Source organism: Vipera ursinii (genome assembly GCF_947247035.1).
Source record: "Vipera ursinii genome assembly, chromosome: 1".
Classification (NCBI taxonomy): domain Eukaryota; kingdom Metazoa; phylum Chordata; class Lepidosauria; order Squamata; family Viperidae; genus Vipera; species Vipera ursinii.
In genome coordinates this window covers 320,303,954-320,328,784 of record NC_139512.1, presented here as the reverse complement: position 1 = coordinate 320,328,784, position 24,831 = coordinate 320,303,954, and the positions used below count along the sequence as shown (strand labels likewise).

Genomic DNA, 24,831 nt, shown 5'->3' with positions numbered 1-24,831 from the left:
TGTTTTAATTTTGGGTGTCATGGTTTAGATGGTGAAGTGTTCTTTTAATTTTGTATGTTACCCATGTTAGATGGGTAGAAGTCATGTAAATAAATAAATAATCAAACAGGCAGCACAAAACGTATGGCCAGTACGGAGTCTTACTGAGCTATAACTAAAAACAATGAGGATTTAAGAATGGAAGTAGGTTGTTTCTTGATTTGAAAAGCTTCATTGAGAACAAAAGTATCTTGGCTTTCTCTTCTCAGTAAAAACTTTCATAGAAACTCTTAGTGGTACTTGTTTTAGAGAAGAGCCAAATACTATATAACTACACTGATAATCAATAACCTCATTATATTTTTTCTTCCATTAAAATTAGGAACTCTTTCATCTAATTCATATGTAAAAGTTCTTCAAAAAAAATGGGATGGATTTTTCCCCTCAGTAAAATTTCAAAGTGGGAAATATATTGACTGAACCTGAAACAATATCCAACATATTTAAGAAGCATGGACTCAAATAGAAAAGAAGGTAACTAATATATTTAAATTATTTAAATTCTTCTTTATTCTTACATAATACTGTATTTAGAAAATTTTAGAAAAACATTCAAAATATAAGACAAAATATAAAACAAAACAATAATGCTGAAGGAATAATCTGTGATGAAAAATGCTAAAAAAAATCATGGCTTTGGCATATGGAAGCAAAATGCTGTGCATGTAGAAGCCAATTAGTTCTTGAGCAAAACCTCATTTGGAGAGGTTGCTAACATGAATCCCATAAATTCTGGCCAATATCCAATTTGAGATAAATGTTATTAGAGCTCTGTGTAGTCCTTGTTATTGACAGGAGAAACAATAAGCCTAAATTGCAAATACGATTGAAAGTAGTAATAGACATTTATATTCCTGTATCTGTTGTCCAAACCTTGGGAGATTGAATAGACAAATAACAAGGAACCATGGATTGGCGATCCAATTTCTGTTCCAGTTCTAAGTGTTAAACAAGGACCTCTACTTCTAGAGATAGGACTTTTGTGTATCCTTATTGGACAGGCTTTTTTCCCCTGTTCCAAGGCCTCTTTAGTAGAAATGGGATGAGACAGCTAATTAACAGGAGAAACAAGTCATCACATTAATCAGGAGCACTGATCCTCGGAAGAGAAGGAACCCCATTTTGCAGGTAGGATTCATGTTTTATATGTGTTAATACCATACTTCATTTACAATAGCACCAAACTTCTTTGTCTACTGACAATGATTACAAAAACAAGTCATTGACTTGTGAAGGTTATGCATGTTACAATCAAAAAGAACATCCTCCCCCAATAAATTAAAAACATTGATTGGTATATAAAAGGTTTACATCTCCAATGGCACCTCAGAAAACAAAGTGTTGCAAATAGTACCTTTAAGAGTGTCAACAAGAAACATACAAAATAGTAAAAGTTATGGGCTGAATGTTATGATAAAGAGACATACAATATATAAAGGCATGAGTGTTGTAGGGCATGGTAGATATAGAATCAAAGATAATGCAGTTATGTCATTCCAGAAATTTAAAATTCAGAATTGAAGTAAAAACATGTCATGATGAATAAGATTAAAGTGTGATATCTGTGAAAATGGGTAGTATGTATGTATTTACTGCTGACCTATCCCAAGCAATCTTGAATCTGTTTTTAATCTTCATTTTAAGTGAGAAAAAGCTGTTGCAGTTCATACTTATAAACTCTTTCTCCAGGAAGTTTCTGACCATTGTGGTAACTTCTCAAACAACCAGAAGAGCTGAAGCAGGTTAAGTGCCTTGTGTTTATTATATTGACCGGAGTCCTAGATTTCAGAGATGCCATCAAAACCTGGCTTTTTCTACAGGCTTTGGAGATGGGAATGTTGTGAGCATCTTTGGAGATTAATGGTTGCCAGATTTTTATTTTAGTCCTAGGGCTATGCTTTGTACTGTACTAATACAAGTTTTAGGTTTTATGTGTTATTCTAATTAGGATATTTCAGAAGTTATTTTACATTAGTGGGCGGGTGGATATTATATAAAAACTGTGCCTGGAAATCCCATTTGCTAGTATTGGCTGAAGTGGAAATTAATTTTAGGGTGTTTTCATTAACTGAGGTCCCCATGGGAAGTAAGACACACAGGATTTAGATTAAAATGATTAACCATCTCAGTATATCTGGATGTGTTGATTTTTTTGAAATTAGAGGCTTTCTGGGATGTTGCACATATTTAGGATGTTGTAACCATAGGTAAAGGTAAAGGTAAAGGTTCCCCCGCGCATGCGTGCTAGTCGTTTCCGACTCTAGGGGCCGGTGCTCATCTCCATTTCAAAGCCGAAGAGCCAGCGCTTGTCCGAGGACATCTCCATGGTCATGTGGCCGGCATGACTAGTTGCCAAAGGCGCATGGAACGCTGCTACCTTCCCACCATAGTGGTCCCTATTTTTCTACTTGCATTTTTACGTGCTTTCGAACTGCTAGGTTGGCAGAAGCTGGGACGAGTAACAGGCGCTCACTCTGTTACGTGGCACTCGGGATTCGACCCGCCAAACTGCCGACCTTCTGATCGACAAGCTCAGCGTCCTTACCCACTGAGCCACCGCATCCCTTTTGTAACCATGTATGTAACCAAATTGGGCACTTCGTGAAAAATGACTAAATTGGGAGATTGGCACATTAATAAAAACGCTGCCATGGTGGTCATGGCTCTCCTATCCTATCCTGCCCTGTCCTGCCTCCAGATACTCCTGTTAAACCTTTTAAACTCTTTTTTTCTGGTTAGTTCGGCATATTTCTAAAGCAATTCTATATTACCCACATTTTTATTTTTGAAAAATAACAAGTAATAACAAAGTTACAACTTCATTAAATTTATTTATTTAGATTTTTAAAAACAATTCTGAGGTCAATGTCCAGTCATATTCTTAAAAAAAATAAATATAAAGAGATGGTTTATTTCATGATCCCCACAGGAATCAGGCTTAACCATTGTATAATAAAAGATGTAGATTTTCAAATGTCTATACATGCAGACTTTCCTCATTCATTAATTTCTTTACTAATTTATTGTAAATATGATACTATATATTTGTTATAAGCAGAGCAGACCAAATGGATAGAAATACGAAGAAATGCGAAGAAGAAAGCATTTAAAATTTGACCTCTGGTAAATCTGGATTAAATCCTTTATAACCAGGGAATGAAAAATATTTGGATCAGATTCACAACATTAAACTACTATTTGTTTAGCTATGGTCTATTGGATAATTTAAAATTGATTAGGTCAATACATTGCCCTTAGCTATAAATTATAGCTTACAAACCACATTGGTTAAGTTCACATAATGCTAAACCAAAAATAATATGTTAACCTATTCCCAGACAGCAAATTGACTTGTTCTAATGATAAACTAAGAGTATCAAAAGTATACTGGAAGGTTTAGGAAGATTCTCATAAGGTGATGGAGCAGCAAGAAACTATTTTAGAACAGCCAAATTAGGCCAGAACATACATCACAATCTTTGAGATGAGAAGTGCTGAAAAGTTTTCAATCCTTACAGTTTGAGAAGTTTGATTTGATTTTCACTAATGAGAGCCTAATCCATTTTAAGAGAAATGCCTTTGAGTTCTTTGGTGAACAATTAAGAGGTTTTCTTTTTCATCTAATCTCTACACTTCCGATTAACACAACTATAATTCTCATCATTCCCAATAGAGGGGTGTCTGATTGGGAGAAAATAACCATTTCCAGTTTTATAAGGTTTATTATGCAGAACAGTATTTAGATTTCTTTTGTATCCCATGTTTGTTGTAAAACTATTGCACAAATGTTATTAGATTATTTTGTCTCTACATGCGTAGAAAAATGGTATTTTAAAATATATTAAACCAGTAGGTCTGCCAGTCCATATCTTAAGAGGAAGGTTTTTGGAAGGTGAAAAATACAGGGAAAGGATTTTAAGTGCATTTTTAGGCATCTGGGAATAAATAATGCCAGAAAGGAATTAGGACTAAATTTAAAGTATTTGGAAATCTTCTAAGTCGTAACTTTTCTGGGGCAATTTCTAGATCATCCTAATATAAAAACATCTCACATGGAATATTACTACTTATAGATATATGTAGAAAACTGGGTTCATTAACTGAATATCTGACCTTTGGTAGCAAAAACATGCAGTTGTTTTTTGCCCTAGAGGCAAAACCCTAAATATAACGGAGATTAAAAAAAGTAAATTGGAATAAATGAAGGAAAAAAGTCCACAAATGAAATGGAACTTTAAAAAACAGTTGGCTTTAACACGAGGGGGACAGATCTTGTACCTTCACTGTCATTATTTTTCCACGTATTTACAAAAAAATAACTGGAGTAAATGAGCACTGGAATCAATTTTGTATTCCATTGCATGTTCACAGCATAACACTGGCCACTTCTGCACAGCCGCAGGGATATCCACAGGGTTTTTAAAAAGGTCAAAATGGAGGCAGTGAGCCACAACTGAAACACGGCTGCTTTTTTACACATATTGTGTCTGCAACACACCATTGAAAAAGTGTAGGGTTTGATTATGTGGTTGCCATCTTGTTTATTTTTCGACCTCTCTGTGAGGATGTCATAACATCTATACATGTATACTGTACACATACACACACACACATCCCTATTGCAAAAAAATCCTGTAATTGTGAGAAATTGTACAAAAAGGGATCAGAGGTTCAAAACAGGACTGTGTGTTCTACAAAAGGGAGAACTTTACATCTTGAACAAATTGCAAATTACTCTGCTCCCATTTATAGTATATATATATATGTATATATAGTAAGTCTAATAAGTCAAGTTAATTGACTGAAGTTCTTTATCCCCACAGGAGAAACTGAAAGTGTGCCAGTGATTAACCCTGCAACACAGATTGCCCAGGTAAAAAAATGAGCAAAAATGCTCTAAAGAATCCCAGATATATAAAGAATTAGTGAGGCTTTTGAAATCTCAAAGTGTAATTCAAACTAAATTTAAAAAAATCAATACAAAACAAATTAATTGTAACTATTTGATATGTTAATTATACTAATAAGAAATATTTTTTATATTTAAAACATCCTTTCTCATTCTGTTTTACGGCGCTTACCTAGACTATAACTCCACTTTTTAGGGCATGTGTAGATTATATACCTCCCTGCCCTTTTCTTATAATGCCCTGGCTAAGAAGGAGTTCAGATGCATATACGCAAAGCTGCCCACTGGATATCTACCAGATCAAGGCAGTCCACAAAGTACAGAAAGGTTAATGTTTAAAACCCACTATTTTCTATTGGATTTAAGGCTATTCACATTTTTGAAGGAAAAGTCTTCATCATGGTTCAGTCCAAGCCGGGGATAAACAACATGGCGAATGCTTTAGAAAGAAGGTTGCAGTTTATTGAAGAGGAGAGCCAGACAGGAAGATGGCTCTGGAAGAAAAGAAAGAGAACGCATGTAGGGAGTGGATTTTTATGCCTTCTTGAGCCTTTTGTTTGGAGTTGTTCCTATGGCATGAACTTGGAACTGAGTCTGTGTGCCCTTTGGCATCTGTGGCTTAATCCTATTATGTCTTGTCTTAAGAGTTTGGGTGGGGTATGTAGATTTTAGGTGTCTTTGTCTTCCTAACCTCCTAGCTGGGGGCCTCCAACCTTCCTGGATTATTTACATCTGCATTTCTACAGAGCTGGTTTCTGCTTGGGGGTGGGAAACTTGGGGCTATTAAGAAAACTGGGCATGCTTTTCTGCCTCTTTAATATTTCCTTCTGGGGGGGGCTGAACTTCTCACAACATTATCAGATTTCTGAAGCAGAGACAGTAAAAGGAAATAGTAGAATAAGGAGAGTCTAAATGCTTGTGAAGATACCCAAACATTCTGCAGCATTCTGCAGAGAATGTCTATCCACCCTCTTCTTGAACACATTTGGCAAATAGAACCCAATACCTCTGTAAATGCAAACGATGGCCATAAATAATCTTGAATGCCAAGCTTCACATTACAAGTTTGTTGTTGCAGTACTTTGTGCAGGGTGGTTTAAGATTCTAGGTTTCTCTGGCACATTTTTCAGGGACTTATAGTTAAAAAGAAACAGAGGGATGGATGAAGGAATAAGTAGAATAATTTTAATTCTTGTTTTTTGGATAAACCACAGTAGGTTTGGTCTGGGAAAATGCTGGATGACATATAATACACATGTACCTGTACTTATTATTGGACTTCCCCATTACTGTAATTATGCTGTCCTGAAAAGAGTTCAGCAACAATTAGTGAAGTATAGTATATGTTTATTATTCCTTGCACTGGGAATGGTTCCAAACACTTTTCAAGAAAGTCGTAAGAAATAAGGGAGATTTTGTTTAGGAGGGTGCATTTTTAGCTGAGTTTATGTGGCAGAGAGAAAAAGGCTTTTTTTTAAAGATTTGGAATCCCATTACAGAAAAAAAGCAATTAATTTTAAATAGGAAATAGTTTAAATTGTCTTCCCCCAAAAAAAATTTCAGATTTCCAATGTTTTAAATTTTAAAAAATACAGTAAAACCCACAACAATTTTTGGCTTATTCAGCTACTTGTCTTTTAAGCTGCTATCTGAGGGCTAAAGTCAAAACACTCAAAAGCCAAATTAACTTTCCTCCCAAAAGAAAGGGATGAGGGAGACCTGGTAATTGTACTGTAGTACTAATGAAGTATTAGTGGCTTGTAATGAATTGCAAGCTTCAGTATACAAGAGAGGTTTGCAGGGATCTACAGGGACACAGTAGATCTCTATTGTTTCATTCTGCTCATGCTTGGTCAATTCTTTTAGCTTCCTGATTGGATGACTGAAGACACCTGGGGTGTGTGGCAGTTTGCATGCACTTTTTTCTATATTAACATACAGAGTTCTGGATTCTAGAGAGAGGATTGTACTGTAGGATGGATGTTTACTAATTTCTGAAGAGTGATTTATTTAAGGTGAGGAATTTTGCTAGAACTTGGATTCGTCAAATCTGTGTGATGCTGAGATTGCAGTAATTAGTAGAAAAAAGAATAATATTCTAGAGAGAATGGAGCACTTCAATGCAATTCCAAGAAAGACTGCTTTTTCTAGAATAGAAGCAGTTTCTAGTGTGAATTTTAACTGAATAGATAAAACTGATGTTAACCCTTCCATTTAAGAGCATTGTGGGGTGGTAAAAGAGTCAAGATTGAAGCTTCGCCATTTTTTATTTATTTGTGTGTGTGTGTTGGATACATGCAACACACCTAAAAAAAGATCTTACAATTTCAAGAGCCACGTTGACTTTTTCACCCTCTTGTAGATGTTCCAGCTTTTCCTGTCCTATCATTTTCATTTATTTCACTGTGTTTAATTTTATAAGGAACAGTCATTGGGGTATAAATCTAACAAATTGATAATCAAATATGTAAAATCAATTTTTGCATTGATTGTAACCATACTAATTCTTGATTGCTCAAAATCTAACTGCTAATCTAATGTTTTGATATATTAAAACATATAATTCTATATGTATGTGTCTATCTGTGTGGATATGTACACATTTCACTTGGGATTTAAATTGTTCAAAGGAAAGCATCAGGTGGCTTATGAAAATTAACAAATGTTGCCTATTCAGTCTTTACTGAATTACTCCCAGTATAGCTACCAATAGGCTGATAAAAAACTGTGAATAAAGGACATATTGCAATAGATAGTTGTGTCATCCTGTCTGTAATTCAAGGCCATCACCTTGTTTTGAGCCTGGACTGTGTATTACTTGTTACAGAGTGTAGACCTGGTCTGTACAGTTTATTCCCTGTAGATTGAATACAGCTGAAAGTTTTAACTGCAGCCAACTAAGGACATGATGAAAGCCAGTTTAGCGTAGTAGTTAAAGCATCAAGTTAGAAATTGGGAGACCATAAATTCTACTTTCCTTGGGCATGAAAACAGCTGGATGACCTTGGGCCAGTTACTCTTTCTCAGCCCTAGGAAGAAGGCAATGGCAAACTATTTCTGAAAAACCTCACCAAGAATACTGCAGCGTTCAGGCAGTCTCCAAGAATTGGGCATGATTGAATGGAAGAAAAAAATTCACACAATGATTAGCAGTCCACTGTGCATGGCTGATGACCGGTTATGCTGATTGGATAGTAGGAAATTGGCCAGTTAAGTGTAGTGGTTAAGATGTTGGACTAGCAATGGGAAGACCCAAGTTCAAATTTGCCCCTGGCCACAGAAACTCACTTGATGGTTTTATGCTAGTCATGCACTCTTAACCTAACCTATTTTGCAGGGTTGCTATGGGGAAAATATTGGAAGAAGCATTACTAGGTCTTTTGCCTTAGATTCTACAAGGAAAGCTGACATAGAAATTTAACAAATAATGTTTTAAAGTAATATCAGATTTAAGCAGAAAAAAACAATATTTTTCAGGATATTTCCTGGTTCTTGTAACTATGAAGAAAAAATGGGATGTGTATTAAAATATAAAAACACAAGATGATTTTTCAAAGATCTCTCTAGGACGTTTTTACAGGGAACACCTGAAGAATATAGATGCTAATCAGGCAAACTGGTTATCTTGCACAGCATTCTGCTTCCTACATTTGTTTATCATCTTGCTGCTTCCTAAAAGCTATGGAATACGTTATAGTTTGAGAGATGGTGATGGTGCATACCATATCCTAGTGTGTTTACAAGCCATCCTAGAGTGCAATAAACCCAGCCTCTTGCATTATTATGTATTACTATTTATTAAATTATTATGCCATCCATCTCCCCTATGACTTTTTTTCCATATTGCTTTCATTTGGTACAGTATGTAATCTATGAGTTGGGAGTTTTTGAGACATGGTGGAAAATCAGCTTTTTTCATCTGAAGAACGAAGAGTGGAAGGCATATATATGCATTTCTCCTATAACAGAAGATGGCTATGGGAAGATACTTTTTCCTGTGATTTGCTAAGAATTGTAACTTTTTTGGTTACGACGGAGGCACCATCACTGAATTGCAGGTGGTGGCAATGAGAGTGCAAGGAGTGTGTTTAGAGGCAGATCTGTAAATGTCTCCATTTTGATCGGACTTTGCAAATCTCCTCCTCCAGACTGAAAACTATTTCTAATATACCTAAATGACTGGTCAGTGTACCAAAGTTAAACACTGAAACACATTCTGCTGGAGGAGAAGATAGAGACAAGATTGGTTAGGGAGGACGCCTACCCCAACAGGGGGAAAGGAAAAGCCAAGATGTCTTAGCAGGTAAATTGACTAGAAAAACAGGTGTAATATTATAGAGATTACTTGCACTTCAGTAAGAGTAGTACCGTTTGTAAGAAATGTCTAGTTCTGTTTGAGAGGACATGCTGTCGATATCGGATTCACTTCCTGATATATCACACAGAAATGTTGGGTAGCAGACAATGGATAAGATTTTTCTCTTTAGAGATTCTGGAAAATCACAGCTCAGCCTTTTCCATTCTGCCTGAAAATTTATTTTGATTGCAATATCTATAAACCACAAGTAGCCTGCTAGTGTGCTTGCTGGAGTTAATGAAATTGTAAGCCAATACTTGCGGAAAAAGAATGGCAGAAATAATTACAGACTTGATCAATCAACAACTCCTGGATGATAGCTCTCCACCCACATTTCTACAACCCCAAAAACTATTACTGTTATTAATTAAACTGAACATTAAATGTTATTTTGAGGGAGAAAACATAAAATCCTAATGGAAAACCCAAAATAGGTTTTAGATATTTTTAAAAGAAAGAGCAAAATAAAAGCCATTCCACCTTAACATTTTTTTTGTGGCAGCCTTTACCCTCCCCAAATATTATTTCAAGCCCCTAGACACTGGTATATATCTGGATCAGGGAGGAAATGTCCTAATTAAGAGAAGACTGTATGGGGTAAATAATAGAGTCCATGTTGTTTTCTGTGTCCCTGAGAATTTATGTGGGTTCTGCCTTATCAGTTGCAGGCTCTGGCTTCTGAACTTAAAAGTAGCTTCAGTGAAGCAATGCAGGAACTTTCAAGAATTCAACATGGAGAGTATGCTCTTGAGGAGAAAGTTCAAAGCTGCCGGTGTGCAATGGAGGAAAAAGTGGCCGAGATGAAAAATTCTCTAAATGATTTCAAGGTAGGCATGCAAGTATTCTGGGGCACTAGTTTTGGAAGGCCAAAACTTGCTACATGACACAGCATGATGATGCCAAAAGTTGAAAAACTAAAGTTGTACTTACTGACAAGGAGATGGCCTGGTGTGTGTTGAACAGGCTTATTTTTTTTGTCACAGGATTATTAACAATTAGTGTAGCAAACAGTAATCTAATTTACCTTTGTGCTTAATTATAATAGTATTCTATGCTACCCCTTGGTAAATTAGCCTCTCTCAGCTTTCTTCAATTTGGCACATAACATGATCCATTTGAAAAAAGGAGTGGACAAATTTATTGCAAAGTGGGCTATATTTTCCTTCTCTCTCTTTCTCCTACAATGCACAGTTCTGAGTTTTCTTAGTTATCCCTCAGGCAATCTCTTCCTTTGTTTTTTGTGTTTTTTAAAAGAGTTTTTATCAACTCAATTATTCGCAACTAAGAAAATGTTTCAATATACAACTCAATAATATTTGGGTAGTTCAGGTTCCCAATGATTGCATAATACTTGCTGCTGATGAGGGAAACTAATTTTTTCCTGTCTCTTTCATTAAAAAATTCCAAAAATAATAGTGGGGAAGGAGGTGGTACATGACTGCTGCATCTACTGTATTTTATTTTCATCTTCAATAACGTAAGATGCACAAAAGTGAAAGAAAGAAAGAAAGAGAGAGAGAGAGAAAGAGAGAAAGAGAGAAAGAAAGAAAGAAAGAAAGAAAGAAAGAAAGAAAGAAAGAAAGAAAGAAAGAAAGAAAGAAAGAAAGAAAGAGAAAGGAAGGAAGGAAGGAAGGAAGGAAGGAAGGAAGGAAGGAAGGAAGGAAGGAAGGAAGGAAGGAAATTGACGCACTAGTCACAGAGAAAACAAAGTGGTCTCTGCCCTTTCAACCCTTCAGTTTCAATGTGAAATTCTGCTATCTTCTATCTCATGCTGACTTCGCCTTCCTTTCACACATGGGACAAATGCAAAGCAAAGCAAACTGAATATTGGGACACCCCTACTTTTTAAATCCTGCTAGGATATGCTGGGATAGATGACTTTATCAATTATACCAGAAGTAGCAGGACTGTGCAATCCAGACCACTATTAAAAATCAATAGTACATTTCCAAAATGGAAATTGGGGAAGCATGTTGTATAGATGTTTCTATTGCAGTAAATAGATCTGCTACTAAAATGGTGTACATTTATAAATACTTCTTTCTGAGTTGGTGTAAATAATTACACATCTGTGTTGCTTTTCCTCTAAGAAAGAGTTTGAATGCAAAGCAGCAAACTTTTTCCTGTTACACATCAGAAGTCACTCTTTTTTTAAAAGGAGGAGCTTAATGATGCCAAATCTATGATTGAGGAAATTAGTGCCAAACAAGAAGAGATGCAGCAAAAAATTGAGCAGCTGCAACAAGAAAAACGGAAGGAATCTCGCAAGCTGAAAGTGAAGTACGTGACCAATATTTTCCAAAGCCCTTTATAATTTCAGAACAGCTTTGCGTTTACATCTCTTCTTTTCTCTTATCTAATGTATTAGAATCAGACTTTTCAGGAGCTTGGGAGGAGGGGTGGAATATAAGAAAAAGTATAAGTAATGTAATATTTACTGGTTTTTATTCCTCTGAATCCCAGCTCCTAAATATGTCTGATTTCAATATATTATATAAGAGAAAAGAAGGGAGGGTCCATCTAGCTGACTGGAAACAATGGGTGTAGTTTAATAGGGTGGGTACCATATTGATGAAAATATATACTTAATTTAACACATTTATTCAGCTATGGCTGAGAGGGCTGGCAGCATGTTCAGGAGAGTGGCTGAGAGATCATTGCGGCTCCTGGTCCCCTATTAGATGGTGTGTCGACATGAAGAAAGCAGTGCAATACCAACTTAGCCATAATCAATGGATTATTTTGCTGATGTATATGGAGCCTTACTATTAACACACTGTAATATACAAGGAGTCAACAGTGTGTTTATTGATATTGCTATCTTTTAGAGTACTACTGTGCCATTCATCTGAGCCCCAAAGCAGCCATTGTATCTTCCCAGAGATCTCTTTTGGCTGTCTTGCTTTTTAATATTTTTTTTCTCCTCAGAAGGATTCAAAAAGAGGAGCATGGTTCCCAAACTGTGCCTACTCCTCTGCAAGGAAGCCCTTTTCGAGCCCTGAAACTTCCAGAGCCAGTTTTAATTAATGAAGATTTTGTCAAGCTTTTGCACAATGCAACATATGAGAAAGGTACTACCGGTAGTTCTATTGGCTTATATATCCTATTCTATTAAGTGTACTACTAGAGAGTGACTTACAATATACAAAAGGTCCTCTCTCGCTTGTTTCTGTTCTCCTGTTCCTAAGCCTTTGCTTATCTGGAGGAACTGTACACCGGGCATGGAAATCCTGAGACAGCAAACAGCCCAGTATTTTTGTTTATTATTGGAGCTTAACCTTTGGGAAAACGAAGGACCATTTTAATGCTTTACTGTGTGTAATAAAGAAAACTATTTCATATTAAAGCTGCTTCAAAAAGATGCCAATCTGTCTCTTCTCTTCCATATATGAGCAGTGTATAAAGCATGAAGTAAGGTATGTTGCAATGTTTGCTTAGGATGCATGTTTCTATATCCATCTGCAAATGACTGTGTTCATGATGTATAATTCTTTCCAGACACGTTTGCTCCACTCTGGGAACTGTTTTCCCTAGCAATTTTGGCTTATATTTGCTAGAGGACAGGCTGTTGTCAAACTGATAGAGCCGACCCAGAAACATATCTTAGTATGGTACAATGTGTACTTTCCCACACAGGGAGCATCTAATTCAGACCACAGAGGTTCCCTTGTATGTACTGGGGTGTGTGTGCAAACTGTGAAAAACATAGACTTTTCTGATAGGGACTTTTTCTGGGTAAATATAATTAAAACAAAAGGCTAGGTAGTTAGCATTGAAGGCTACCAAGGAAAGAGGGAAGAATGAATACTAAGAAATGTACAACTAGGAAATTACCGCTTTGGCTTTTGGAGAATGGATATGGAAGAGGAATTACAACAACAACAGAAAATCTAATAAGAGGGGAAAATAAAGAAAGCAAAATTAACAAAGGACTCCTCAAAAGAGGAAGAATGTAGTTCCTAGTTCTGTGCTGAGATGAACCAAGATTCACAAAAGGGGGTTGTGTTGTTAAAAGGGTAATTTCTAAGCGTGTCAAAATGTTGAAAATAGCAATAGCACTTAGACTTATATATCTCTCTGCAGTGCTTTACAGCCCTCTCTAAGTGGTTTACAGAGTCAGCATATTGCCTCCAACAATCTGGGTCCTCATTTTACCAACCTCGGGAGCACAGAAGGCTGAGCTGACCCTGAGCTGATGAGAATCAAACTGCCAAATTGCTGGCAATCCGCAGTCAGCAGAAGTAGCCTGCAATACTGCATTCTAACTGCTGCGCCACCACAGCTCTCTTTACTAAAAAAGGAATAACCAAGCTTATTCCTTTTTAGTAAAAATGGAGAAATTTAAGTAGAGTTTAAAGTCCTCTTGCAGGAAATCACTCAACATTGCCAGTTACCATCTATGTATAATAGGGTTACTATTCACAAAACAGAAGCCATTTGGATATTGGTGCTTTGAAAAAGTTCTAGATTACTGAATAGCAGGAAGTCATGACCTTGTCCCTTAGCTCTTTATGAATTAAGTTTCTAATATCTTCCCCAGGCTGATTTATACAATATTAATCTTTTCATTAGATAATATCTGAATTGCCCAGCAAAAAGAGTGACAGTAATGCAGCCATCTATCATTCCTTGAAATGAAGGAACATATAAGTGAGTTTAAGGGTATCCATTCATTCAGTGTTTCTCAATCTTTGCAACTTTACAATGTATAGACTTCAACTGCCATAATTTACCAGTCAGCACTGGAGTTGAGAAACACTGTACTAAATACATATTAGCTATTATTGTATTGCAGTAATAATTTTTAGAACACATCATTATAACAGATTTCATTAAATTAATGTGTTCTGATGAGCTTGGACATCAGCAACTAATTTGACATGATTAGAGATAACATCAGTTTGGTAGATAATTTTTTTTCTCCCAAATTTTGTCCACATTTGCACTGTCTTAATTTGTCACATTATTTCCAAACTGGTCTTTTCACACAAGCAATCAGTAAGAATTGAGACTGCAATTCACAGAAACAAACTCTAGAAACCAAAATTCTGGAAAGATTTTTCTCAATTTAAATCTATGCCTTTGTAAAAAGTTTGTTTTATTGATCTGGATTTGCATATAACCTAATCTCCTATTTTTGCCCAGTCTCTGATTGCATACCTAGAACAATAGGAGAAAGCAATATGAAAGGTGAGTGGAACTGTATTTTTTATAATGTTCTCTGATAAATATTTTCAAGAAACCTGTAAAACACCAACACTGTTGATGAATAGTGTTGTATAATTCTGTATGTTTTGCCTATTGAACAAAGGCAGTGAACTACATAAGATGTAGGCCCAGGAATCGGGCGTTAAAAGTTTTCCTGCTGACATAGAGAAGCATGTTTTCTTAGCATCTGTAGAACTATTTCCAGAGACCATAATCTACATAGGTTCTACCAGTCTGTGGTATACTTTGGCTTATTAATAATTAGTAGGTATTTCTCAGTGGGTTTGCATATGAAATTATTTTTCTTTAGAAAGCTTCTAAGACTCTTCCTGATTCTCCAAGTCTGAGTTTCAGTCATTCGGGTTCAAGGGACTTATGATGGATTCTGCTGCCAGATCTGTCATCCAGCTACTTTCACTTGAAGGCTTCCTTACAAGGGAAAATTACAGTTGTTGAAACTTTGCAGTTTAAAGTGAAAAAAGGACAAGATAAAAGTATATCAAATATAAAACACATCTATAGTAATATTTTTTTTCTCCACCTCATAGTCTAAAATTTGGGATCATTCATTGAATTTAATGCAGAAATATTCAACATTAAGGGAGGTGTGTTATTTCCTTAAACATCACATAGTTAAGTTTGGAACTAATTCCCATCAGATATGGTGATGGTCACCAGTTTAGATATTTTTAAAAGAGAATTGGGTAAATGTAGGAGAAAGAGGTTGAAACTATGATTCAGTCTCTTTGTGTGTTGTGAAATTAGGGAGTTTTCATTGTATCTTCTGACTACTAGTAGTATTCGTGGATGTACTCTGCTAGTCTATCTGTTTTACATAGTGGCTGTTACAGTCTTTACATTGTATTTTGTAATAATATAATAATAAAGTTGGAAGGGACCTTGGAGGTCAACTAGTCCAAACTGCTTAGGCAGGAAACCCTATACCATTTCAGACAAATGGCTGTCCAGTCTCTTCTTAAAAACTTCCAGCGTTGGAACATTCACCGCTTCTGGAGGCAGGTTGTTCCACTGGTTAGTTGTTCTAACTGTCAGGAAATTTCTCTTTAGTTCTAGGTTGCTTCTCTCCTTGACTAGTTTCCATCCATTGCTTCTTGTCCTGCTTTCAGGTGCTTTGGAGAATAGCTTGACTACCTCTTCTTTGTGGCAGCCCCTGAGATATTGGAACACTGCTATCATGTCCCCCCTCATCCTTCTCTTCATTAGACTAGACATACCCAATTCCAGCAACCGTTCCTTATATGTTTTAGCCTCCAGACCTCTAATCATCTTTGTTGCTCTTCTCTGTACTCTTTGTAGAGTCTCAACATCTTTTTTACATCATGGTGACCAAAACTGGATGTAGTATTCCAAGTGTGGCCTTACCAAGGCATTGTAAAGTGGTATTAACACTTCATGTGATCTTGATTCTATCCCTCTGTTAATGCAGCGTAACACTGTGTTGACTTTTTTGGCAGCTGCAGCACACTGCTGGCTCACATTTAATAATAATAATAATAATAATAATAATAATAATAATAATAATAATAATAATAATAATAATAATAATAATAATAATAATAATAATAATTTAATTTCTATACCGCCCTTCTCCCGAAGGACCCAGGGCGGTGTACAGGGCAATACAATAAAAATACAATGTACAAAATTTAAGAAAGAATTAAATAGTGTAGCCCCAAATTACAATAAAAATTAATAAAATTAATATTAAAATACCCCACACCCATCAGACCAGGCCGGCTTGTTTAAATAAGTAAGTTTTTAGGTCACGGCAGAAGGAGCGAAGGTCAGTAAGTGATTGTCCACTAGGACTCTGAGATCCCTCTCACTTGACTCTTTTTTTTCTTCTCAGCCTACTGGGTCTTTTGGTTTACTAAAGATGTTTCGGAGGGCTTTAATTGGTTTGTATGCTATGGTGATACCTTCTGGTTGCAATAATATGTTGATTGTTTCTGAGAAATTTTAATGTATGGTAGTGTTACCCTTTTCATAGCTTGTATTGATTGTGCTGTAGTAGGCTGAGTGGTCAGGCAATGTAATAAAGTTGTGTCGTATTCATTTTTGGGATAATATTTTATAGGCAGTCTGTTTCCTTTTTTTGGTGTTCTGGGTTGTTGCAGTGCATTTTATGCTTCTCTAAATTTAGGTTTCTTTTAATTTGCATGCAGATGTAGCTGTTTATTTAGATAATCCTGATAAATTACAGGAGTTGTTGAAAGATAAAATAGGAGAAACTGTGTGAAAACCATAAGCTAAAGCTTGACTGTAAGTTACAATTGTTCTGCATCAACTCCTTTGAGAACTTTTTTTTTAAAAAAACAAATAATACAAAAATGCCACAACTTTCACATGGTCTTCCGAATTTCATAATAAAAGATTTAATTGCTTTTGGCATGGGCAACCTGTTCAGCTTTTCTGTTTTCCTGGAGAAATTTAGATAGATTGATAGATACGAAATAAGTAAATATTTAAAGTTCTTGCATTCCAAAGGTTGACATGACTTTAAGTGTTTGTTCATTGGCTTTTAGACTAGTTTAGCAGGCCAAATGACCACTAAGACTATTCCTACTAACACCATGTCCTAATTTTAGGTGTAACCAGTTCAAATCCGGACAGAGAAGAAAATCTCATAGCTTCCTCTTCAAGCGATGCTCCATCAAAGGGACAGGCATCATCAACAATATGGAAACAACCCAAAGACAGTAAAGAGAGGAATGATGAATATATTTCAAAGAACTTCAATGATCAGCAGAGGGATTTGGCTCCAAGTAGATATAGCTCAGTAGAGAATTTGATGTGGGATTCTTCTGTTGCAGGTGAGAAAAGCAGAACCGGCCAGGAGACCGAAGAATTCTCTCTTGTGTCAATTGTGCGTATGATTTACAGTTCAGTTTCAGTTCCAGATACAAAGGTACATACTTCTCTGTATGGAATTGACTCATTTGGCACATTCTTGCCAAACAAATCTATGAAGGGTCTCCCCTGCCACTGCCAAGAAAGCTACAGAAGGAGAAAGGGCTTTAAGACCATTTTTGTTTCTGTTGTGGCCCCTACATTGTGGATAAGTCTCCTCCCTTAGATAAGATCAGCGTTCACCTGAATGGAAGCTCCTAAAGCTGAGAATTTGGGGGAAGATGAATGTGTCCCATTGTATTACTATATTATTATATCCTTGTCTTCATTTTAATGTGTTGTTGTTTTATCGTTTTAAATAACTGGAAGTCCATGCCGATGATTGTAGTATACAAGAGGTAGGCGTAAAAAGCAAACAGATAGGTACTTTTTGTTTGAATTGCAGGTCTGTGTAGGTAGTAGTTTCTTCCCTCCTTGTTAAAAGTACAGGTAGTTCTCAACTTATGACCACAAGTGAGCCCAACATTTCTTTCTTTTCTTTTTATTGAAAAGTTTTATAAAAGTTACAATATTATCCCATCCCCAACCCACCCCTAAACCCCCCTCCCCCACTTCTCAAAGCTGATTACAGGGTTACAAATATAAAATAATCATAATCTAACTAACATTAACCAACTATATAAATAACCAAATACATAATGCACTTTAACCCGTCTATAACATAATTAAAAAGGTAAAGGTTCCCCCGCACATGCGTGCTAGTCGTTTCCGACTCTAGGGGCCGGTGCTCATCTCCGTTTCAAAGCCGAAGAGCCAGCGCTTGTCCGAGGACGTCTCCGTGGTCATGTGGCCGGCATGACTAGACGCCAAAGGCACACGGAACGCTGTTACCTTCCCACCGTAGTGGTCCCTATTTTTCTACTTGCATTTTTACGTGCTTTCAAACAGCTAGGTTGGCAGAAGCTGGGACGAGTAACAGGCGCTCACTCTGTTACGCGGCACTCGGGATTTGAACTGCCAAACTGCCGACCTTCTGATCGACAAGCTCAGTGTCCTAACCCACTCAGTGTCCTAACCCACTGAGCCACCGCGTCCCTTATAACATAATTACAAACAATCTAAAAATATCCAACTTATACTAATACAATAATAATACTGTATAATATATATATTATAATAATAATAATAATTTTAAAAAAGACTTAACAACCTAGAATTTACTCATAAGCTAAATGGAACTTTTTGGTCCCATATTTTTTCTGAATATAATCTATCCATCTTCTCCAAACCGAAATGAGCCCAACATTTCTGTTGCTAAGTGAGACATTTGTTAAGTGAGTTTTCCCCCATTTTATGACCTTTCCTGCCACAGTTGTTAAGTGAATCACTGCAGTTGTTACGTTAGTAACAGTTATTTAGATTGTTAAGTGAATCTGACTTCCCCATTGCCTTTCTTGTCTCAGCAGGTTACAAAATGACCCTGAGACACTGTAACTGTCGTAAGTATGTCAGTTGCCAAGCATCCGAATTTTGATCACATGACCATAGGGATGCTGCAATGGTTGTAAGTGTGAAAAAGGATCTTCAGTCACTTTTTTCAGTGCTGTTGTAACTTTGAACAGACACTAAATGAACTGCTGTAAGTCAAGGGCTATCTGCAGTGCAGACCTCGGTGTTCTGAAAGAAGTTGCACTAGTTGCACTAGTTAAGTCTTTCATTTTCCTGTTTGCTAATATTCTCTTAAATTGAGAGTTTCTTTAAAAACAGGTGGCATGATAATGTTTCTTAATCTAGCAAACCAAAATTATCTTTGTTCTATCGTAGCTAAAAGGCAAAACATTGCTTTGGATTTACTGGAGTCTGAAAGAAAGTATGTTGTCAGCCTCTCTCTCGTTCTGAAAGTTAAATCCACACTGCAAGGAACAGAAGTGAAAAGAAATACAAAGGAAAGGTACAGTGTTCCTTGTACTTTCTCATCTTATTGCTAATTTTATTATAGGGATGGGCCCAGATGGCTTTTCAAAGTTCTCCACTACGTTTATGAGCAGTAGAATGGGGTGGATGATTTTTCAGTATTTCTTCAGAGAAAGGATAAAATTACCAGCAGTTTCTTGTGGACAGAATTCTCCTTTTGGCAACAGCAATGCCACAATTTAAAAACAAATTCCATGAAGAATAAGTTTCCCCCATGGCTGTATTTAATGCTGCTGTTTCCCCATTTTTCTTTAATGAAGACTCAGAACAGCTCTGGGATCTGGATCCTACTGCATACCTGCCACTGCCGTACATGATCTTTAGTTGTACCACTATGAAATGAGCATTGCCTCTTCTTATCCTGATACAGTTTTGCCAAAAATGTGATCTGAAGCACTTCATCAAGCATTCCAAATGTAATGCAGTCAGGATCAAACCTACATGGTACCCTGAGGGTAGTGTTGTGATTCAGGGTCAGCCTCTGGGTTCGGCAGTTGGGTCGGACGAATCAGAGGAGGAAGGGGGTGTTGAAGACCTTGCTGAGGGGGTTGAAGATCTTGCTGATGATAGCCCTCAGGCAGGCCCCTCCCACTTGGTCACCATGGAGACCCAGCTGTGTGAGCCTGACAGTGTGGATGAAGATGACCCACAGCTGGCCCTGTTCAAGGACGCCCGACACAGGAGGCAGTCAAGTAGGAGTAAACAGAGGAAGGCTGTGGGGCTTCTCGGAAGGAGGCAGAGAGAGGCCACGCCCTGAACTCTTTATAAAGGGAATGTTTGAGGGCTGGTTTGCTGAAAGCAACCGCTCAGATAGTGTTTCAAAGCTCCTGTATCTTGGTTCGTGTCTTGTTTGTTTTTTGTAGTAATAAATTTGGCAGACGTCAATCCAGCCTCTTGCCGTTTATAAAGGGGTTGCCTTTTCTGCAGGGCCGGTAGCAGGCTGGTACAGAACAGGTAGAGCCTATTGGCCACTCTAGATTAATGTGGGCATGTCCTCTTCCTTCTCCAGTTTCTAAGCTTTACTTTTTAGGACAGAGTTCTCCAACCTCTCCAGATTGGTGGCCTGGCATGGGGGGGGGACAGGGGGGATGATTTTGAACAAGGGGCAGGCTTGTGTGAGGGGCTGCCGGTGCCCATTGTTTGTGCGGGTGGAGCTACCAGTGCCTGTCGCTCATGCGAGTGGGGCTGTGAGTACATGCATGCATGCACGCTGGCCTGCCACTCACACGGCCCGGTTGAGAATAGGCCATGGCCCACAATTGGGCTGTGACTGACATGTTGGGGACCCCCTGTTCTAGGGCTATTCTGTTTTGGACAGCCTGATAGTTCTGCTCCTTCAAACCAGGTTATGCTCCTGTTTCTACTAAATCTCTGAGCTGATACTTACTGGGCTTTGAAAGAGGGATCAGCCTAAATAGCAACTGACTGATGGTGTTGATGGTGGTTGGGGTTGAGAAATGCTTTCAAAATAGTACAAAATCTGTGTTTCAAAGGACCTGATGAGGTGGGGAAATTGCACTGTGAAATGGCAGGGAGATTCCTGTCATTGGCCAGCTGTTACCTGGGCTCAAAAGGAGCACAGTTATCAGCTACAAAGAGCACCAAGCCCATGTTAGTAGAAGGTGGAGTAACAGGAAACGAAGATGAGGGTATCCATCCAGCTATGGTTGGCCGAGGCTATAAAATGCTGTATAATAAATCACTACTGTGGAAATCACTACTGAGAAAGGTTAACAACGGATTAGTCTGTTTTTAATATTTTATATTTATAATTGTTTTTATATCTTTATGGTTTGTTACCTTGTAAGCCTCCCAAAGTTGCCTCGAACCATGAGATGGGCAGCATATAAATTTAATAAATAAATAATAAATAAATAAAACATGCTCACTTAGTGTGATTGCCTCAGATTAAATAGGAAATCACCTTCAACCGCTTTAGATTTTTAAAAAATAGCAAAAAATTACCATGGAATTTCAGGTTCATGCCTGCTTCATCCTGGAGTTAAAAATCTGCATTGTAAATTGTTCCTGGAATATTTTGTACAGGAGTCCTCGGCTTACGACCAAAATTGAGCCCAACATTTCTGTTGATAAGTGAGACATTTGATAAGTGAATTTTGCTCCATTTTACGACTTTTCTTGCCACAGATTATTAAATGAATCACTGCAGTTAAGCGAATCTGATTTCCCCATTGACTTTGCTTGTCAGAAGGTTGTCAAAGGTGATCACATGACCCACTGCAACCATCGTAAATATGAGTCAATTGCCAATCTGAATTTTGACCCTGTGACCATGAGGACACTCAATGTGTGAAAAATGGTCATAAGTCACTTTTTTCAGAGCTGTTGTAACTTTGAACGTCACTAAATGAACTGTTGTAAGTCGAGGACTATCTGTACTGCCTTAGTTCATATACCTTTTGCAGCTTTCCTACTGGATATTATTTTAGCTATATTTCTGTTAGTAAAATTTTGGGGAAAAAACTATTTTTCCTGTTTTCTGTTTGCAGTTTCTTCCCCAATTCTTTGCGATACTTGGTCCAGCAACATGTAGAGTTACTTCATGCCTTGCAGGAAAGAGTGTTGAGCTGGCCTCAGCAAGGAATCCTAGGAGACATATTTCTCAGATTGACCAATGATGAGGTATGTTTTGAAGGAAAGTAAATAATACCTGTTCGAGCAATTATTCTACTATGAATGACTCAAATCAATGTGCATGTGTGTATGCATAGGCGTATTGACATCTTTTTGGAATCTCTTACTGAAATACACTTGAGTATGTCTCAAACTCTGACATATTTTATATTTCCTAAGAGGTTTAATTAATTTGCATTTTGAAACTTGCTTGTATAGTGTTACAATGCATATGCAGTTCATACTTATAGCAGAAAAGCATACCAGTTGCCCTTGACTTACAACCATTTGTTTATTGGCTGAAGTTACAAGAGCATTGAAAAAAGTGACATGGCCATTTTTCATGCTTACAACTGTTGCAGCATCCCCATGGTCACGTCATCATAATTTGGATGCTTGCAACTGGCATGTATTAATCATGGTTGCCGTATCCTGAGGTGATGCAATCACCTTCTGTGACCTTCTGACAAGCAAGTCAATGGGAAGATTCACTTAACAGCTGCAATGATTCACTCAAGAACTATGGCAAGACAGATGGCAAAATCGGACAAAACTCACTAACCTCTATCTTACTTAGCAGTGGAAATTTGGGACCCAGTTGTGATTGTAAGTCAACCCAAGTCAAATACCAGCTGTATTTCATTTTAGATATGTTTTAAAAATGGATACCGGTACTTTTAATTCAGTTGTATGTGGATTGTTGTTTTTTTTTAATCTAGCTGCTTTTACTAATCTTTGTACAGGGCAGAAATCACTTTTGGGGTTTTCTATCTTTAGATAACAGAAGAGTATCATATGAATCTTTGGAATGTGCACATAATGCCCCTTGTTCCACCTCCTTTCTCTGATTAACTTTTAGTCTGAGAGAGCTCATCTCTGGGCCAATTTACCATTAGAGTGAGACAGCCACCAGAGGCAGCTGATTTGCGTTGTTGTAACTCCCAGGCACTGTGTGTGTGTGTGTGTGTGTGTGTGTGTGTGTGTGTGTGTGTGTGTGTAAGAGAAAGAGAGACAGAGAGAGACGGAGACACACAGACTTTGAATCAAATGTTGACTCCTGGAAACTGCCTGGACTCGTTTCTACAGTTTTCTTGCCAAGGTTTTTCAGAAACGATTTGCCATGGCCATTGGTAGGACTAGGGTAGGACTAGAATTCTTGATGTCCCAGTTTTTAGCTTAATGCCTTCACCACAGCACCAAATTGGCTCTCACTTAATATATTCCTGTTATATATGTTTACCTCCAGGAAAAGGGAAAGTTATGTTGTATGTGTCATTATCTGGCTCTCTTACCAAAGAACCTTACCCAATTTGGCTGGTTTTGAATACTAGCCACCTTGATGTGTGGTGGGATATCATATGTGGCATTGCTTCCTGTATCTAAAATCCAAACAAACAGAATCCTAGACTTTGACCTGTATTTGTAGGTTTAAGGATAATCAGGAATTTGGTATCAGACACATGTCTAAGAATTCTGAGGTACCTTTCTAATTTCTCTTCTCAGAACAATTTTTTGGACTATTATATTGCTTACTTGAGGGACTTGCCAGAATATATCTCTTTGATCCATGTGGTGATTTTGAAAAAGGTGAGTTTTGGTTTGTTAAATATTTTGTTTCCTGCAATTTTATCATTTGAAAAGAAAATGCTGTAGTTGTTTCTGATCCAGACCCCTTTCTGCATGAATGATATGGAAATTTTGCATCAATATCAGGGAAAGAGTAATCCTAGAGACATATAGGAACATATGGGCATGTTTCTGCAATTGAAAGACATCCTAGCAAGAGGATGAACAATTTATGTCCATCAGAGTTTTGCTGATTTGGGAAAAATACCTTAAATTTGTAAATGATCTCATACCTGTGGCAATGTTAAGAAAGTGGGCTGTGGATAGATCGCTATCATCACCTTTACATTATTTTTGTTTGGTTATAAAATACAATATTCATATCATATTTTTTGATTTTCTAGTTCCACATTCACAGTTATAGATTACAGGTTCACAGACATTCAGAATAATCAGCCATATCTAAATGAAAATATGGAATCACATATGTAATGTCCAGTCTCTAATAAAATCCTTACAGTTTCGTTTTTGATTAATTTACAATTTATGAACTATCTTGCAAAGAGATTTAGAAATAATTAAACAGAGATTAACCTACTAATTGTTACAGACACTTATTCCACATATTTTCATGCAATAATTTAACAAATGTGTCAGAAAAATATGCACCTATTTCTGCAATTCACAGTTGTTGTTGTTAGCTGCAAAGTTGTGTCCGACCCATTGTGACCCCATGGACAACATTCCTCCAGGCCTTCCTGTCCTCTACCATCTTCTGGAGTCCATTTAAGCTCACGCCTACTGCTTCAGTGACTCCATCCAGCCACCTCATTCTCTGTTGTCTCCTCCTCCTATTGCCCTCAATCTTTCCCAGCATTAGGCTCTTCTCCAGTGAGACCTTCATTCTCATTAGGTGGCCAAAGTATTTGAGTTTCAGCTTCAGGATCTGGCCTTCTAAAGAGCAGTCAGGGTCTAGGACTGACCGGTTGGATCGCCTTGCAGTCCAAGGGACTCACAGGAGTCTTCTCAGGCACCATAGTTCAAAGGCCTCAATTCTTTGGCGCTCAGCCATTCTTATGGTCCAACTTTCACTGCCATACATTGCAACTGGGAAAACCATAGCCTTGACAATACGCACTTTTGTTGGCATGGTGATGTCTCTGCTTTTTAGTGTGCTGTCTAGATTTGCCAGGAGCAAGCATCTTTTAATTTCTTGGCTACAGTCCCCATCTGCAGTGATCTTGGAGCCCAGGAAAATAAAATCTGTCACTAC

The 24,831-nt window shown here is 37.3% G+C and overlaps 1 protein-coding gene across 1 annotated transcript in view; it reads left to right on the top strand.

Annotated features, from left to right (window-relative positions):
* Window positions 1-491: 491 nt before the first annotated feature.
* Window positions 492-24,831, top strand: part of ARHGEF33 (Rho guanine nucleotide exchange factor 33) — a gene marked incomplete at both ends in the record, with an annotated part of 36,839 nt that continues 12,499 nt past the window's right edge. The window contains 10 exons of the mRNA XM_083379320.1: window positions 492-513; window positions 4,863-4,912; window positions 9,968-10,132; window positions 11,464-11,585; window positions 12,234-12,376; window positions 14,451-14,495; window positions 17,123-17,347; window positions 19,209-19,335; window positions 21,869-22,001; window positions 23,496-23,579. Of these exons, the coding sequence (XP_083235446.1) occupies window positions 492-513; window positions 4,863-4,912; window positions 9,968-10,132; window positions 11,464-11,585; window positions 12,234-12,376; window positions 14,451-14,495; window positions 17,123-17,347; window positions 19,209-19,335; window positions 21,869-22,001; window positions 23,496-23,579 (1,116 nt within the window). The remainder of the gene's footprint in view (window positions 514-4,862; window positions 4,913-9,967; window positions 10,133-11,463; window positions 11,586-12,233; window positions 12,377-14,450; window positions 14,496-17,122; window positions 17,348-19,208; window positions 19,336-21,868; window positions 22,002-23,495; window positions 23,580-24,831) is intronic.